This window comes from Tigriopus californicus, chromosome 1, assembly GCF_007210705.1.
Source record: "Tigriopus californicus strain San Diego chromosome 1, Tcal_SD_v2.1, whole genome shotgun sequence".
Classification (NCBI taxonomy): Eukaryota; Metazoa; Arthropoda; class Copepoda; order Harpacticoida; family Harpacticidae; genus Tigriopus; species Tigriopus californicus.
In genome coordinates, this window is record NC_081440.1 from 13,286,315 (window position 1) to 13,300,968 (window position 14,654).

Genomic DNA, 14,654 nt, shown 5'->3' on the forward strand with positions numbered 1-14,654 from the left:
AATCATAACAGGATCTTGAAAGTTCATCAATGAGGTAGATAACATTTTAACACCTCTTAAATGCCGCTTGCAACGTTATCTCGGTGGCTTTTAGCCGCTTGTTCGATGCCCTTGTTGTCCATTGTCTTACCTAAGAGTTTGCCCTCGTAGATGTGTGAGGTATCTAAAACGTGGGTGATGGGTCGATCATCGTTATCATGAATGGATAGATCGTTGTGAAAGACTGAATGATCCCTCTTGAGTTCCATTTGGAAACGTTGGCCATGAGCCACAAAGTCCAAGCGGACCCGGTGATCTTCATCCGGCAGAGAGCGCTTGTGTCGCACATGATCCGCTCGAATCGGACTGGGATCGTAATGCAAAGGCTCATAGTGCTCCACATAATCACTTAAACGGTTCAAACCTGCAACAAATCATTGTGAGATCTAAGCCACGAAAGAACTTTCAAACCTTTTCGGACTAAAGTAGCAACAATAAGAACCACAAAAAGAGTTGTTAAATGATAGTGATTCATTTTGTTACTGTGAAAAAAACTATTTTTTTCGTCATTTTATAACTCTTCCAAATTAAGGAGGTAAACCAGTCGTGTTTCACTCATCACTTGAACAATCCCAATTTTTGGACGAGCGTGAATGGCTTGGTGGTACTTAAGATTCTTGTTTGGTTCTTTGGTTAACAAATGATTCGAAGAAAAGTTCGTTTTGATTAATTTGTGTCAGAAATAGCTTCAGCGTTACCGATTTAAAAATCCAAACAAGCAAATGAACATTTCTTTCTTATAATGACTAATTTTTGCGTTCAATGTTTTCCGACCTTATCTCTAGATGTCTGTGCAAAAAAGGTCGACGACACTTACTCATTTAGGTTGCATGCATCATCTGACACTGTAGAAAAGAGTCGGGATTCAAATCATAACTTTAATTAAATTCATGTTGAAGTTGGAAAATCGAAATACAAAACAAATTATTTATGAAAACCTATTCTTATTTTCTTCATACTGAGACAATGACTCCCCATTGGACACACTGAAGGCCCCAATTTCACTAACAAAAAAAAGGCACCATCACAAAAAAACGGTCAGAACAAAGAGCCTTTGTTTCGTCCTGGGCTTGTATCTAGACAAGTTGCTTTCCACGGTTACATTTACCTTTTTCTTTTGGGAAATAAAATACCATGACATTCATTCCTCATGAATTCACATCGGAAAAATATTCTTGTTTTTTCCATTTCAATCAAAATATTTCTTTGTTTCATCTCATCTGCCTCTCATCATTTTCATCTCTCTTTAAAGGGTCTTACCCGTGACACTGCCCGTGAAAAGGGCCCCAACCAGGACTAAGCTCATGAGGGTGCGTCCAGCCCCGCCTGGCGTGTGAATGCGGCTGTAGCCGTAGCTCTGATGACGCGGATGGTCCACTCCTTTCTTCATGTTGATCCAAAGGCGTGATCGACTCTCATACACTAACAATTCAAATTCCCTGGGCCTCAAGGACTAAGGCCAGGCAAATCTCTTCTTAATCTACGCCTTATTGAGTCCACCCTGCCCTTGGGAGTTCACGGAGGCGGGTGCGTGTGAAGGCCGAGATGAGACAAGGCCGCCGCCAACACCACCACCGGCTCCTCATCACCACTTCCCAGAGAATCAACACGCTCAACACGCCGCCAAGATCCGGGACTAAAATCACCCAGTCCACAAGAGCACGGATCACTGTATCACTAGAGCACTTCGGCTAGTCCGTCCTCTGTCTTTTCCATGCACACTCACTGAGCAATAACTAAGTGAGTGAGTGAGAGAGTGGGTTGGGATTCCTCTTTCTTGGTGGGTCCGACCTGCTTGGCTTGAGATTGGAAGCACGAAACACTGGCTGGCTGGCTAGCTGGCTGGCTGGTCCCTCTCACTCGTCCTCAGTCCATTGGTTTGAGTCCCAGCGCTGATTGAGTGACTGACTCAGCTCTGCCTGAAATAAGGGGCCTGTATCAGCGTTGCCACCAGATTTTGCTGTGAAATTGTGTCCAGAAAATGACAGCTTGACGCTCAAATAGGTTGAGGATAAAGTCCAAAATGTTGAGATTGGGTAGAGGAGCAGAGTGGGCCATTTACGGGAATCCAACACATGTTTGGAGATCAAGTAGACATTATTGTGTATTTGCGTTTAATCAGGTTTGATTGTCAATCGGTCTGGTAGCGGGGATCAACAAATTTAAACCTATTACTTAGGCTTCATCAAGAATAAAGTTGGGGAACAAAGTTGATCGAGGAGTTGAAGTCAAAATGAAAAAGAGGATGAACATTGATCATACATGGTATTGTTATTTTCCAGAGGAAGTGGTCTTTTTTGCTATGGGTTCGACCACTTGGTCAATTGCAATGAACTTGCTGAGAGCACCAGTGAATCAAGCGTCTAAGAGAAGTTAAAGCAGCACAAATATCGCCCGAAGGTGATGTTCAACCATTAAAAATGTATGAGCTCCAACTGATTCCTTTATGGTACTCTACAGTATAGTGCAATGCTTTATTATGAATTCAATCAGTTTATGATGAACTCGCCAATTAATGACAAGGAATTTTTGTTTTCCTGATCTTTTTCCACACGTTTTATGGGGTTTGATTTATGAAAATTATCAACTATAATGTTTTATTCTTATGTTTAGAACTCAGGCTTGCTTGGATTTGTACGACCTTCGATATTCGGATTTTGCTCCAATGCCCTGTTCGTTACCTTATATCGTTATCAAACGTATTTTTGTCAGACAAAGAAAATAAGTTCCCAAAATCGATCATGAGATTATTTTGGGCCAAAAGGAAGCAACAATCTAAATCACAAACATATGGCACATTATGGCAACACTGTAACGAGAGCGAGAGCGATGATCAGTGAATTCGGGCCGGCCCTTTGAGTTTACAAAGAGAATCTTACCCGACACCACCATCTGCTGCCGATCTCACAATGATACTACCACTTAATTTCTCTAACATTTGGTCACTGCCCGATGCTTCCCGTAGTAAGGAATCCTAGAATTCCCAAGGATCCCAAGGAAGGGGATCCCACCACAAGAGGGCTGATTCTAGAGGCAGTGCAGACAAAAACTTTAAGCAAGGGTGACTGAGTGTTGAACCTACCTTTTCCAAATCGAGAGATAAGGCCAAAATTGTTGATTTGCTAGCAACAATGAGTTGTTGTTCTTCCATCAGATAGGTTGTAACTTAAATGTATTTTCGGTATTACGATGGCGACGAAATATGCTGCAAATTATGATACCAATTTAATATGTTGGATTTCATTGAGACAAAGAGTCAATGAAAGATCTAGCATACAACAAGAAGGCAGATATTGATCAAAGGTAAGTCGATCCAGTCAAGACGGTTGCACTGTCAGGGGTGTTTTACTTCTTGTACTGATGGGATCAATCTGCCAGAAAAGGCATGTTGCAGACCAGTACTGTTAAGCTTGAAATTCTTTTTCAGATCGGGTCTACTTATTCTAATTACGTTATCTAACCTGAAAAAAAGGTACACAGACATTGACATACTAATTTGCCTTCTGCCAATGGAATGACATTTCTGATCACATCAATAATTTTTCCCCTTCATGGCTTCTGGGGTGATATTAAGGGCGCTCTGATGTAGTCATCCTGAATGCCAATAGGCTGAATTGGCCGACCATAACAAAGACCTTTAATTTTGAAACTAACCGCTAATCCTCAGCAAAAAACTGCCGATGTTCTCATTCTTATTTGTAAAGACTGAAAGTGTTTTCATATTCTATTGATATTTAAATAAAAGAATGATAAAGCCTGGCAAACTTTGGCCAGAAAGTTTCCAAGTCTTTAAACTTAAGGTGCTCAATTTTTTAAAATACCTGTGCACTTTACAAACAAGCTCCCCTTCATTGTTTTTGTTCTTGTAGACCTGTGAAGAATTCGAATACGTTTAGTTGACTAGTTTATGATCTTTTATTTTTCGTGTTTTCACATTAGAAATGTGAATATTTTTCCTAATTCAAGTCTGTGTTCTCTCGAAATGATATTTTCATTTTACTTTGCATTTTTTTGGATTATTTGGTCCTTATTTTCATAGCTTATGAATTTACTATCTAAGAAACCAACCTCTGAAAGGGGGTTGCATCAGCCTCGTTTGGTTTGTGCAAAAACAAGATTAATTTTTGCTTTGCCACGGAACAATTTGCTTAGCAGTAATCCAGACAAGGACACAAAACAATAATTTCAAAGGAGTTGGATCGGGCAGTTTGTCTTCAAGGGAACTTCTAGTCGACATCTCAGTCGCTCGAAAAGCTAGAGGATTTTGCGATCCTTGCGCATGTTTAGAGCACCTACTTCGTTGTTACGAGTTTAATGTTCCACTTTTTGTCAAAATTGGTCTCCACATAGCCTGACGGTATCTTGGGAATAATTCTTCAAACTAGTGAACAAGTTGTTTTTTTATGTGCTAATATTTATTAAGTTCATTGCTTATACTATGATGATATACTAAGTCGCTTAAGGCACAAAAAAACTATGGAAATGGAGTTCTAACAACCTCCTACAACTATTAGTTTTAGTCTTTGCTCCAAAAAGCTGAGTAAGTCTATTTCGCGGTTAGGATTTCCTATTTAAAGCTTGACTTAAAACGTGCTTTCTAAATAGGGCATGGATTTTCATAGCATTTCAACAAAACGCCTAACCTGGTACATTGAGCTCATTCATAAAATATTCATGGCAAAAATATGCCTCTTCAATGTACTTAAATGGCTTAGCATATTATTTTGAGTTACTAGAAAACAATCCAAGCCAACGACAGTAATTCACTTGTGTACTTGAGCTCGAGAATATACTCAAACTGCGAATTAATTATTGGCAAGCACCCGTCTGTACATTTGGTGGCCAATTTTGACGAAAAGTAGGACGTTCATCAGAGTAAATGATATCAATATCATTAATAGTATTATTTGTCATGTTCGCCGTTAAGCATGTTTTAAGTGGCATTTTACAGTTTTTTGATTGACTGGTGACTCTTTTCAAAAAAACAAAAATTGTTCCTTGCGATTTACTGATCAACAAACCTCTTTGAAAGTCTTGAAAGTATAGTTAAAAGCTACCTAATATAATTCACAGTACCATGGATCTCACTGATTACGTTGGTGTAGCCATCTAAGTGCGATTTTTTCTGAATTGGAGTCAAAGAGTCAAAGTCAGAGAATGTAAGTCTATGGGTTTCAAACAGAAAAATTTATTAAATAAGTACTTGAGATACTTCATGACTACCTATTTCACAATAAAAGAGTGCCACGAGGTTTCATGAACTCATATCTGGAACTGCAATACGGGCCCCTACTTCCAACGTCACACGGCCCAAAAAAAACGGGAAGAGGCTCGGTAGATTGCTGAATAAACTGCTCTTGCCTTGGCTTGAACGCATTTTCTATTCCGGACATTATGTGACTCGGGGCACTAATTATAAATAAGATTTTGATAGAATTAGCCAAAAACAAACCCAACAGCATTATAATGCAATAAAAAGAAATTGGCCCAATCGGCCCTCTATTTGGTAGAGGCTGAATGACAATGAACGTAAAAAATATTTCGTGCAGCGCCAGGGGGCTATTGGGTAAAATAATATTTTTTTCAATGCTAGATGCATTCACTTTTCTCCAAATTGACGCCGAATTACAGCTTAATAAATCTTTTCACGTCTTTGTATGATTTAGATCAAGCTGGAATAATAAGGTTGCTATTTGAAATACCATTTATGTTAATTCGGTCACAAATATTTGCACAATTTAAGCTCTGAATCAGAATAATCTGAACTTTTATTACCAATGTATCAAGTCAGATGACTTCTCAGTTAACTCAAATCCACACTTTTCAGAATTTCTTCTTAATCTTACTTAGACTAATATTACTTACTTAGCCCAGAGCATGACATAGATGAAAGCTTCTATACCACACAATGATCAGTTTATGCCTTGAATATGGCAAGAATATGGCAAGATATTTCGGCAAGTGATCTTCTATACAGGCAGAAGAGAGCAATCCGCTGGGTTGAGGCAGTAAGGCTAGTAGAACATGCAAGTAAAATTTTTAAGCGTTCTAATATTTTAAAGATTCATGATCTGGTAAGATTAAGGTAACTCAATTTTCTGTTACTTTGCTCAAAAGATAGGATGCGTTCCATTGTAAACTCATATTCAAAGATTATCAAAAAGAATGGCAATGCTTACTTTCTATTACCACTTTACCGTCAAAGCTGATATAAAAAAACCTACCTCATTATGTCTTGCCTAAAACCAAGGGAACGATTTCAAGAAACTGACAAATATAAGCTCAATAAAACAATGGATCAAGGATTGACAGAATTCATCATGTCCTCATATATCTGTGACATAACATGTTGAGAAGTTGTGATATCGTCAGTATGCGGCTCAGAGATGATCTTGAGTACTTACTGCTAGATCTAAACCTTGTAATAACGTGAAAAGACTTATTAAGTTGTATTTTGGCGACAATTGGGAGAAAAGTGAAGGTGGTTTTGAAAACATAAATATGATATTTTCCCAGCCGCAGTTCCATGTGTGTTCACGAAACCTCGTGGTTCTCTCTCTCTCTGAAATATTTTCTTTTATTGAAGTATTTGCGGTACTGACCATATTTCTACGGTATTGACGAAGAAGCAAATGCATTTTTGTAAAATTATTGGGCCTCAATTTTGAAACGAATTATTCAATTTTTCGCTTAATATTGATCATTGAGGCTATTCAAAAGAGACAAATGTGTGTTTAAGTTTATCCAATTTTTAGTATTCTTTGGATTATTTTGTTCATATTCACTTTTGCATTTTTCAGTTTTGACTCAAAAAGTTAACCTTCTCAGTGTATTTTCCGCTTTAAATTAAAACTAAAATCTTGCCGAGCATTTCTTCTTCTTTTACCGATTTCATTAGTTTTGCTTCTTATTGTTTGAAGTAACGTTTCCTCCTGAACGGTTTAATAATTACAATTTTGGCGCAATATTCCACGAATACATCTCTTTAGCTTTCAACATCAAATTAGTTCAGAAAATGACTAAAATATCGAGCAGGAGACGTATTGCCTCAAATTAAGCACCAACGTGTTGATTTGTTCTTTAATACAATAATTCAAAATTCTTTAATACCTCAACCTGTTTTAGTTCAAAGCAAATGGTGGCATTATAAGTTCGCCTCCCAGCAAGGTTTAGGTAGGAAATAATGCCTGCTATAAAGATTACGCAGAATTGAGTGTTTATATTAAAACTGGGTGTACCCTTTTTAAGGTTATTTTGCATTTCAATAGCAATGCGTCATTCGTCATCTACTGCGTTTGTCCGATGTCTTTGTGTACTCTTAGAGTAGCGCTGAGAAATCGTTTTTGTTCTCAAATGGGAGTTCGACAAATACTCATGGCTATCTAGTTTTCCTGAAACTTCGATCAGATTCCAGAATGTTCTCCAATTCTCCAAGAATTTTGCCCTGGCTATTCCCGGCTACTGGAGGCAGTTTAAAGCAAAGTTCCACTGGCAGTGGCTGTAACTGGCAGGAGTTTGTTCACTTAAGGCTGTCAAATGAAAGGCTAGACTTGCGAGTGTTTAGCGCAAACTCTACAAAGGGAGACCACTCACTTGAACAGATAACAGAAACAAGTGATATGTTGTTAGTACAATACCTTCTCAACAACATCTGAAATGGAGAAAAAATAACCACATGAAGTAAAAAGTTTAAACTGAAATTGAAGCTGTCTAATGTTTCATTTGACGTTTCAAGTCATGAAAACTTCATTTTTTACATTGAAACAATTATGGCGAGAATATCATTTGGTCACCATGAGTTGCCATGCGCAACTTCTAAAAATCCTTGGTTGCCCCTGGCTTTGGTACTGACACGAAAGTCTAGAATAATTCGATAAGGGTTCCCAAACATGCTTTTTTCTGCGGAAAATAATATGAGGATTGCGCCAATAAAATATGTGTTTGACAGTAGCCAGAGATAATGAATGAAGAGCAGTACATTATTTTCTTGGGCTTAAAACATTTGAAAAATCTAGTAAAACATTGTCACCGTTGGGTTTATCCGTTTCAACGGTTTGGGGGAAACTTAATTTTTTTTCCTTATCCTATGTTCACCTTATCTAAAATGAACATGTAAACCAATCAAATGATGCCACCAAACAGATAATTGGCCTGGACAAATTGGGAAACCAAAGTTTGCTCAAGGGATTTTTTCAAATTTAAAGCCCACTCTAAGGTCACAACTCACTACATGCATAAAAGGACAAGTTCAAGGCAGTAGACGTGGTATAAAATAAAGGATTATTGATGTATTTATGTATGTTGACGAGTAGAAACACACTGTACGTTGTAAATGATTATGTTAGAGGAACATACTATTCAAGATTAAATGGGCTAGAATAGTAATTCAGTCCTTTAGTCAAGGTTATTTCAGCGCAAAAGGACAATTGACGTTCCAAAAAGATAGTCTGACGTCATCAAGCAGCTGATACTGCCCGAATCCAATAAGATGGTCCAACATTAGGTATATATGAACAGATACATACCCCATATTATTACGTAGTGTCCTCAAAGCCTGACTCCGTGGCCTAGTTTAAAGCCCCAGACTATGCCTGACCATTGAGCATGACATTTTGCCATCGCTTCAGATTCTCAGTAACAAGGTGATAGTAACAATCGAACCAGCCGAATATTATATGGCGAGTAGACATACCTAGAGACTAAAAAGTCACGGTAACTTTAGTCTCTAGACATACCCTGTCCCAGAATTGGCCATTAGCCCATTTGGCGCTCCTGAAGTCAACGTGCGCCCGATATGCCTAGGATCGAACCCTCGCTCAGCCAGTTCAAAGTCGACTGATCAACCATCGAGACCCTTCGAGAGACCAACGGGAAGAAGCTGGAAAGCACGAGCTGGCCCCAAACGATCGAACCGACAACCGACAGCCGACAAGCCATAGCCGGCGTGCCTGTTTCTCTTTCATTACATTCAGAGAGCCCATCTTTGACCTAACAGTACCGACCGTGTGAGTCTCGTCTAGTTGATGAATCGTGCGTGAAGCTTCTCCTCCGTCTCTCTGGCTCTTGTTCTTTCTTTCTGGCTGATTGTTGGGAAGTCGTTGGCTCCGGAACATCCCTCGTGTTTCCACGCCTCTCTGGAACCGCCCTCATCCACCATCTACGGCCTGGGTCCTCACTTTGGGACATTTAGCGGTGAGTCCATGGATAGATTCTGTCCCACAAGATCAATCCCATGCATCCCTGATCAGCAGGCAGGAGGGGTGGACAGATGGGACACAAGATATCATGGATAGCTTAACCGTTCATCTATTCATGGCTGCATCCCTGTCTCCAAAGATGGGTAGCATGAGCCTGAAAGGATCCCATCTCCGTTGCCATTAGCTATGCTAGACAGAACCTAGTCTCCAGATGATAGGTAGGACTGCCAGGGCTCATGAAATTCATTCATTTCGGTTTCATGGCCACTCGACCCCTGCGATCAATGGAAATGAGTTGGTGGCCATATCGAGATCGACTGGGCCATCCATCCATCCATCCATCCAGTCCTTCTCGATGGGGTTGAACGGGTTGAACTGAGTTGGTACGAATTGTGACCGGCAGATGACGACTGACTGGCTATTACGTCATGATGAAATCGCGTGCGACCGACCCACCCACCGAGATTGTAGTGAATGCTTAGTTTGGATTTTCTTTCAAATTTTGGTCCTGAGGAACGGTCTTGACCGTGGATCAGGCTCATGATTGCCCCGGATTGGGGTCCGGGTTATGTCGGAGTGATAAGGGTGGGCTCACGCCTGAGTCCAGGGGTCCGACCCGGGCTGTGGTGGGGTTGCGCCCAAGAGGGTCATGACAGATCCTAACGAGCTCACAGGATTGGGAGGGATCGAACACGTGGCGTTACGAAATGACATTAAAATTGAATGTCCAGGGCCAGGCGCTGGAATGAGTCAGTCGTCGACTTGATCCAAAAATACCTGCCTTTTTTGGATGAATAAATGGTATGGCCGTTGCACATCTTCCGTTTTTGGGTCAGCTGATATTTTGGTCCTTCGAGATGAGAATAAAACCTAACCTAACCTCTCGGTGGCAAGGGCCTCGAAAACAACGGCAGATTAGAGCTTAATTTTGTAATGAAAAAAAAAGAAAGATTCCGCGCATCGAGATTCGAACTCACGACAGACAAAAATCATCTCTGGGTCACGCGCACTCTGCGTTTTCCATTACCGAGATATGTTGACATGTGGACTGGCAACGTTTTTAATCAAAGCAGCTACATAGAGAGCTACTCTATAGCAGCTACTACAGAGAGTAGCGGCTGACCTATAAATGGAAGATATGTAACGACCATAGATAAATGGTTGCTTGATCCATTGGGAAGGCCAGAAAGAATGCTAGGTTGGATGGGGAATACGTGCCTCAATGAGTGGCTAGCATACCAGCAGCCATCCTCAAGTGACCTTTGCTCGTTGTTGGCTGTAATAGACTCGTCACCCACGGTCTTTCTAGTGAAACTTTTAAATTAGGCCTCTTGTTTTTCATTCCTGCCCAATCCAATATCTGCCTTCATGTTTCTCAAGTACACTCAACCCATTCATGCCAACTTCCACTAATCAATCCTCTGTATGGCCTTCAAGCATTTTCAATCCTCGCCTCTCTTGTTCGCCCACAGCTTTGTTGAATTGCTTCATTCACCATGGTGAAGGAGAGCAAGTTTTACGACATATTGGGCGTCACGCCCGACACCGATGAGAGCACGCTCAAGAAAGCCTATCGAAAGTTGGCCCTCAAATACCATCCGGACAAGAACCCCGACGCGGGTGAGAAGTTCAAGGAGATCTCCATGGCTTACGAAGTGCTCTCCGACCCCGAGAAACGGCGCATCTACGATCAACACGGTGAGCAAGGCATCAAGGAAGGTGGGGGTGGCGGCGGCGGGTTCCACTCCCCCATGGACATCTTCGACATGTTCTTCGGTGGTGGGGGCGGGGGCATGGGCGGTCGTCGAGGGCCGAGGCGGACCAAGAACCTCATGCATCAGTTGAGCGTATCGCTCGAAGATATGTACAACGGCACCACCCGTAAACTAGCCCTCCAGAAGAACGTGATCTGTGGTGATTGCGAGGGTGTGGGTGGCAAAAGTGGGGCTGTTCAGAAGTGTCCCACTTGTCGGGGAACGGGTATGCAGGTCCGGATTCACCAATTGGGTCCGGGCATGATGCAGCAGATCCAGTCCATGTGTAGCGAATGCCAGGGACAAGGCGAGCGGATAGACCCCAAACTGAGGTGCAAGAAGTGCGTTGGACGCAAGGTGAGTTGGAACGAAGAATCATGTGGAAAAAGGGGAACGAATCTCATTGCTTGTGTCGTGTTTTAGGTGACGAGAGAGCGGAAAATCTTGGAAGTGGCCGTGGACAAGGGCATGGAGGACGGGCAAAAGATCACGTTCAGCGGGGAAGGTGACCAGGAGCCAGGGCTTGAGCCCGGAGACATCATCATTGTCCTCGACGAGAAGGAACATCCCGTGTTCAAACGCAATGGCATTGACCTCATCATGAAGATGAACATTAACATCACCGAAGCGCTCTGTGGGATGAAGAAATCCATCGAGACCCTTGACAAACGAACCCTCATCGTGCAAACTATCCCTGGTAAGTACTCGCCAAAGCAATCGACTTATTTGGATTTTCAGGTTCACTACGTAAGTATATCTATCTTGTTTCTCTGTTTAGGTGAAGTACTCAAAAATGGTGATCTTAAGTGCGTTTTCAACGAGGGTATGCCCACCTACAGAAATCCCTTCGAGAAAGGAAAGCTCCTTATTCAATTTGTCGTGGACTTCCCTGAGCGACTGGACCCTAAGATGGCCGAGAAGCTACAAAAGATCTTACCGCCCAAGTAAGTAATCTCATAAACGGACGCGACTCAATTACTGAACTCCTCCTGACTTTCAATGGTTTGAAAAAATTATCGTTTGAATATCCAAGACTCCTTTAAGTAGCACTGAGCTTAATGACGATATCAGCACAAATTTTGGAATGTCACAAGGGCACTTTTCAATATAGTAGGGGTACTAAAAACTCAAAATACAAAGCGCAATATGAGACAGAAAACGTTTTGTAAGGCTTCAAAATGTCTCTTGTAACAATAGAAAGTTTTAAAGGAGAAAAAAGACGTCCAAAAACGGCTTTTTCAGCAAAAAGCTATTTTTAGGTATGTTATTGAGTGTTATGTGACAGGTTATAAAAAAATATAAAGCAAAATGAACCATTCCTTTTATGTATAGATGAACTGGAAATCCAATTTAATCCCTTAACAAATAACTATGTAGCCTCAAAAGATTAAGGTAATTTCCGGAAATTTGACGGTGACTTCATCTTCCCAATGCCAATCAGGGGTTGGTTCTCACTTTAATGTTTCTGTAATTGTTCGGACGAACCCTTTGTGAAGAAATCGAGGTGCACTGAAGCAACAGGGTTGTTAAATTGATTCTTCTACCTTCTTTTCATCAAAACGGAATATTAAGAGTTTCCATTAATGATTTAATCATCAATTTGTATAAGTACATCTTTCAACAATATCGCTTAAACGTTTAATATTGTAGCACAGTAAAACCGTTTGCCAACTCGCGCATGGATGTGAAATCTTAATTTTGAAATGCCTGACCCGAAATTGAAAAAGAAGTTCGAAGGTCGAAGGCTGACGGGGAATTGGAAAAAGGACATCGGACAAGAGAATTTTGGGTGATTCAGGAGCGTGGACTTAAATTACCTAAATGCAAGACGTAGATCTGAAATAAAGATGTCGTTGGCAAATCTTGTGGTAAGTGCATAGTTGTGGACCTGCCACAAACGGACAATTTCTCATTAGATTATTTGCGTACAAGACCAAGTCATGGAAGGTAAAAAATAATCATAGCATAGCTTTTGCATCATGTCTCCATGAAAAAGATTGGTTTTTAGGTCCACGTTTAGTGTATCAAAACTCATCAATGCGTTTGACAAGACCCGTGATTATCATGTCTGATCTTCCTCAGTCCTAGGGAGTCTTTGAAAACTCAAGTTTAGTAACGAATAAGTGTTCTTTGAGTGTTAAGCTTGACATACCTGTTTTTTTTTCTTTCAGGGAAGAGCCCATGATCCCGGACGAGCATGAGGAAGTGAACATGCAGGACTATGACCCCGAAGCCGACCGTCAACGTCGTGCCATGTACGAAGACGATGATGACGAAAGAGGTCAACACGGGCCTGGAGTCAGTTGTGCCACACAATAAGCTAAAGCGTCCGCCCCATTCCTTCCTCCTCCGTTCTCCTTTTATTCGTACTGAAAGAGAAAGGCCACCTCCATCGTTGCCCACGCCACCAATCTCGACAAACTGGTCATTGAAACAATGCGTTTTTCTGTTGAGAGACATCCGTGAAAGTGGTTTTTGAAGTAAAACATCAACCATGAAGCACACGATCATCATTCATACGTTTTCTTGAAAACAGCATACGTCGGTCCTTGTTTGTATTTAGTTGAACATCATAACTCTCCATTTTGGCTGGCGTTGGTGGTCAATCGTCATGAGCCATTCCTTTTGCACCACCCCCGAATTCGAACAAGTATTCTGTTTTGCCCGATGAAATTCCCGTTTCGTTTCCATGTCAAAAATTTTGTTTCCTCCCCACTTCCATCAGATAAATAGCTATTTTCGTAATACCTTTTAGATCCCTTGCCCCTCAACCCCAACAACCTACATCCTCACAGTAGTTTTGTCTTTTTCTTTACCACACTATCACTGAAACACGGATGAAGTGTACGATTACGTTTCATCATCATGGCTCCACTTAGTACTGCTACAATCTACATACATCCAACAACCATTGCGCCAGTTTTCATGCAGATCAATGTCATTGTCAATCTTATTGTAGGTAATAAACCCCAGTATGAGAACCGCTTGGTCCTAAATAGTTCAAACATGGTTTGTTTCAAAAACATCCCTGTTTGTCCAATTTCATTACCAAAGCTTTAATTATTACCTTTCATTTCTACTTGACAAAACAGACTCGTAGTCCTCAAAAGTTGAAGACAGCTTTTCATTCACTTAAATTTGAGCAAGGTCTCGCCCCAGCACTTAGACCTAGTAGATACAGTCTCTCATTTTGAATGAGGCTTGCCCATAAAATGGCAAAATCCTATTGTTTTGAAGAGTACGCAACATGAACCTTCAAATTAATAGAATCAAAAAAGCATTAAATAGTTTTGGGAATGTAGAGAGCCTATTGTCATCAAATACACCTTAACTTCAATTTAAAGGCATATCATTAGACTTAAATCATAAGAGCCATTACTCAGATTTTTAAGACTTTATAATCAAAATTTGTCTCAAATACCGTTGGAATGGTCCTATATTTTATAGTGAACGCGCGGCTCTTTTGCTCTCAAAATAACTTAAAACAATTTGAAGTATTCCTATGATTTTGATTGCGTTTCCGGAAGTGCTGACGAATCCCATTTCAATTTTATCTTTTTTCACCTCTTAAACAACAATGCAGGATATTTGTGTTTCAGGGAGCGATTAGACTGAAATCCTTATTAATTAAATAAAACTTCTGTTTCAGGCTAACACATTAGGA

The 14,654-nt window shown here is 40.7% G+C and overlaps 2 protein-coding genes across 3 annotated transcripts in view; one reads left to right on the plus strand and one right to left on the minus strand.

Annotated features, from left to right (window-relative positions):
* The window catches only part of LOC131887083 (disintegrin and metalloproteinase domain-containing protein 10-like), an 8,085-nt gene extending 6,174 nt beyond the window's left edge, over positions 1 to 1,911 (minus strand). Inside the window, exons 1-2 of one of the 2 annotated variants that reach the window (XM_059235585.1) lie at positions 1,300 to 1,911; positions 131 to 403 (exon numbers count right to left, since the gene is read on the minus strand). In XM_059235585.1, coding sequence (XP_059091568.1) covers positions 131 to 403; positions 1,300 to 1,429 — 403 coding nt within the window. In that variant the 5' untranslated portion in view covers positions 1,430 to 1,911. The remainder of the gene's footprint in view (positions 1 to 130; positions 404 to 1,299) is intronic. The other variant, XM_059235594.1, reaches the window with a different exon arrangement.
* A 7,038-nt stretch (positions 1,912 to 8,949) lies between these two features.
* Positions 8,950 to 13,971, plus strand: LOC131887096 (dnaJ homolog subfamily A member 1-like). The gene is made up of 5 exons (XM_059235608.1): positions 8,950 to 9,231; positions 10,709 to 11,347; positions 11,414 to 11,687; positions 11,769 to 11,934; positions 13,162 to 13,971. Exons 2-5 carry the CDS (start codon positions 10,733 to 10,735, stop codon positions 13,307 to 13,309), a joined length of 1,203 nt encoding a protein of 400 aa, XP_059091591.1. The 5' UTR covers positions 8,950 to 9,231; positions 10,709 to 10,732; the 3' UTR covers positions 13,310 to 13,971.
* The last annotated feature ends 683 nt before the right edge of the window (positions 13,972 to 14,654 follow it).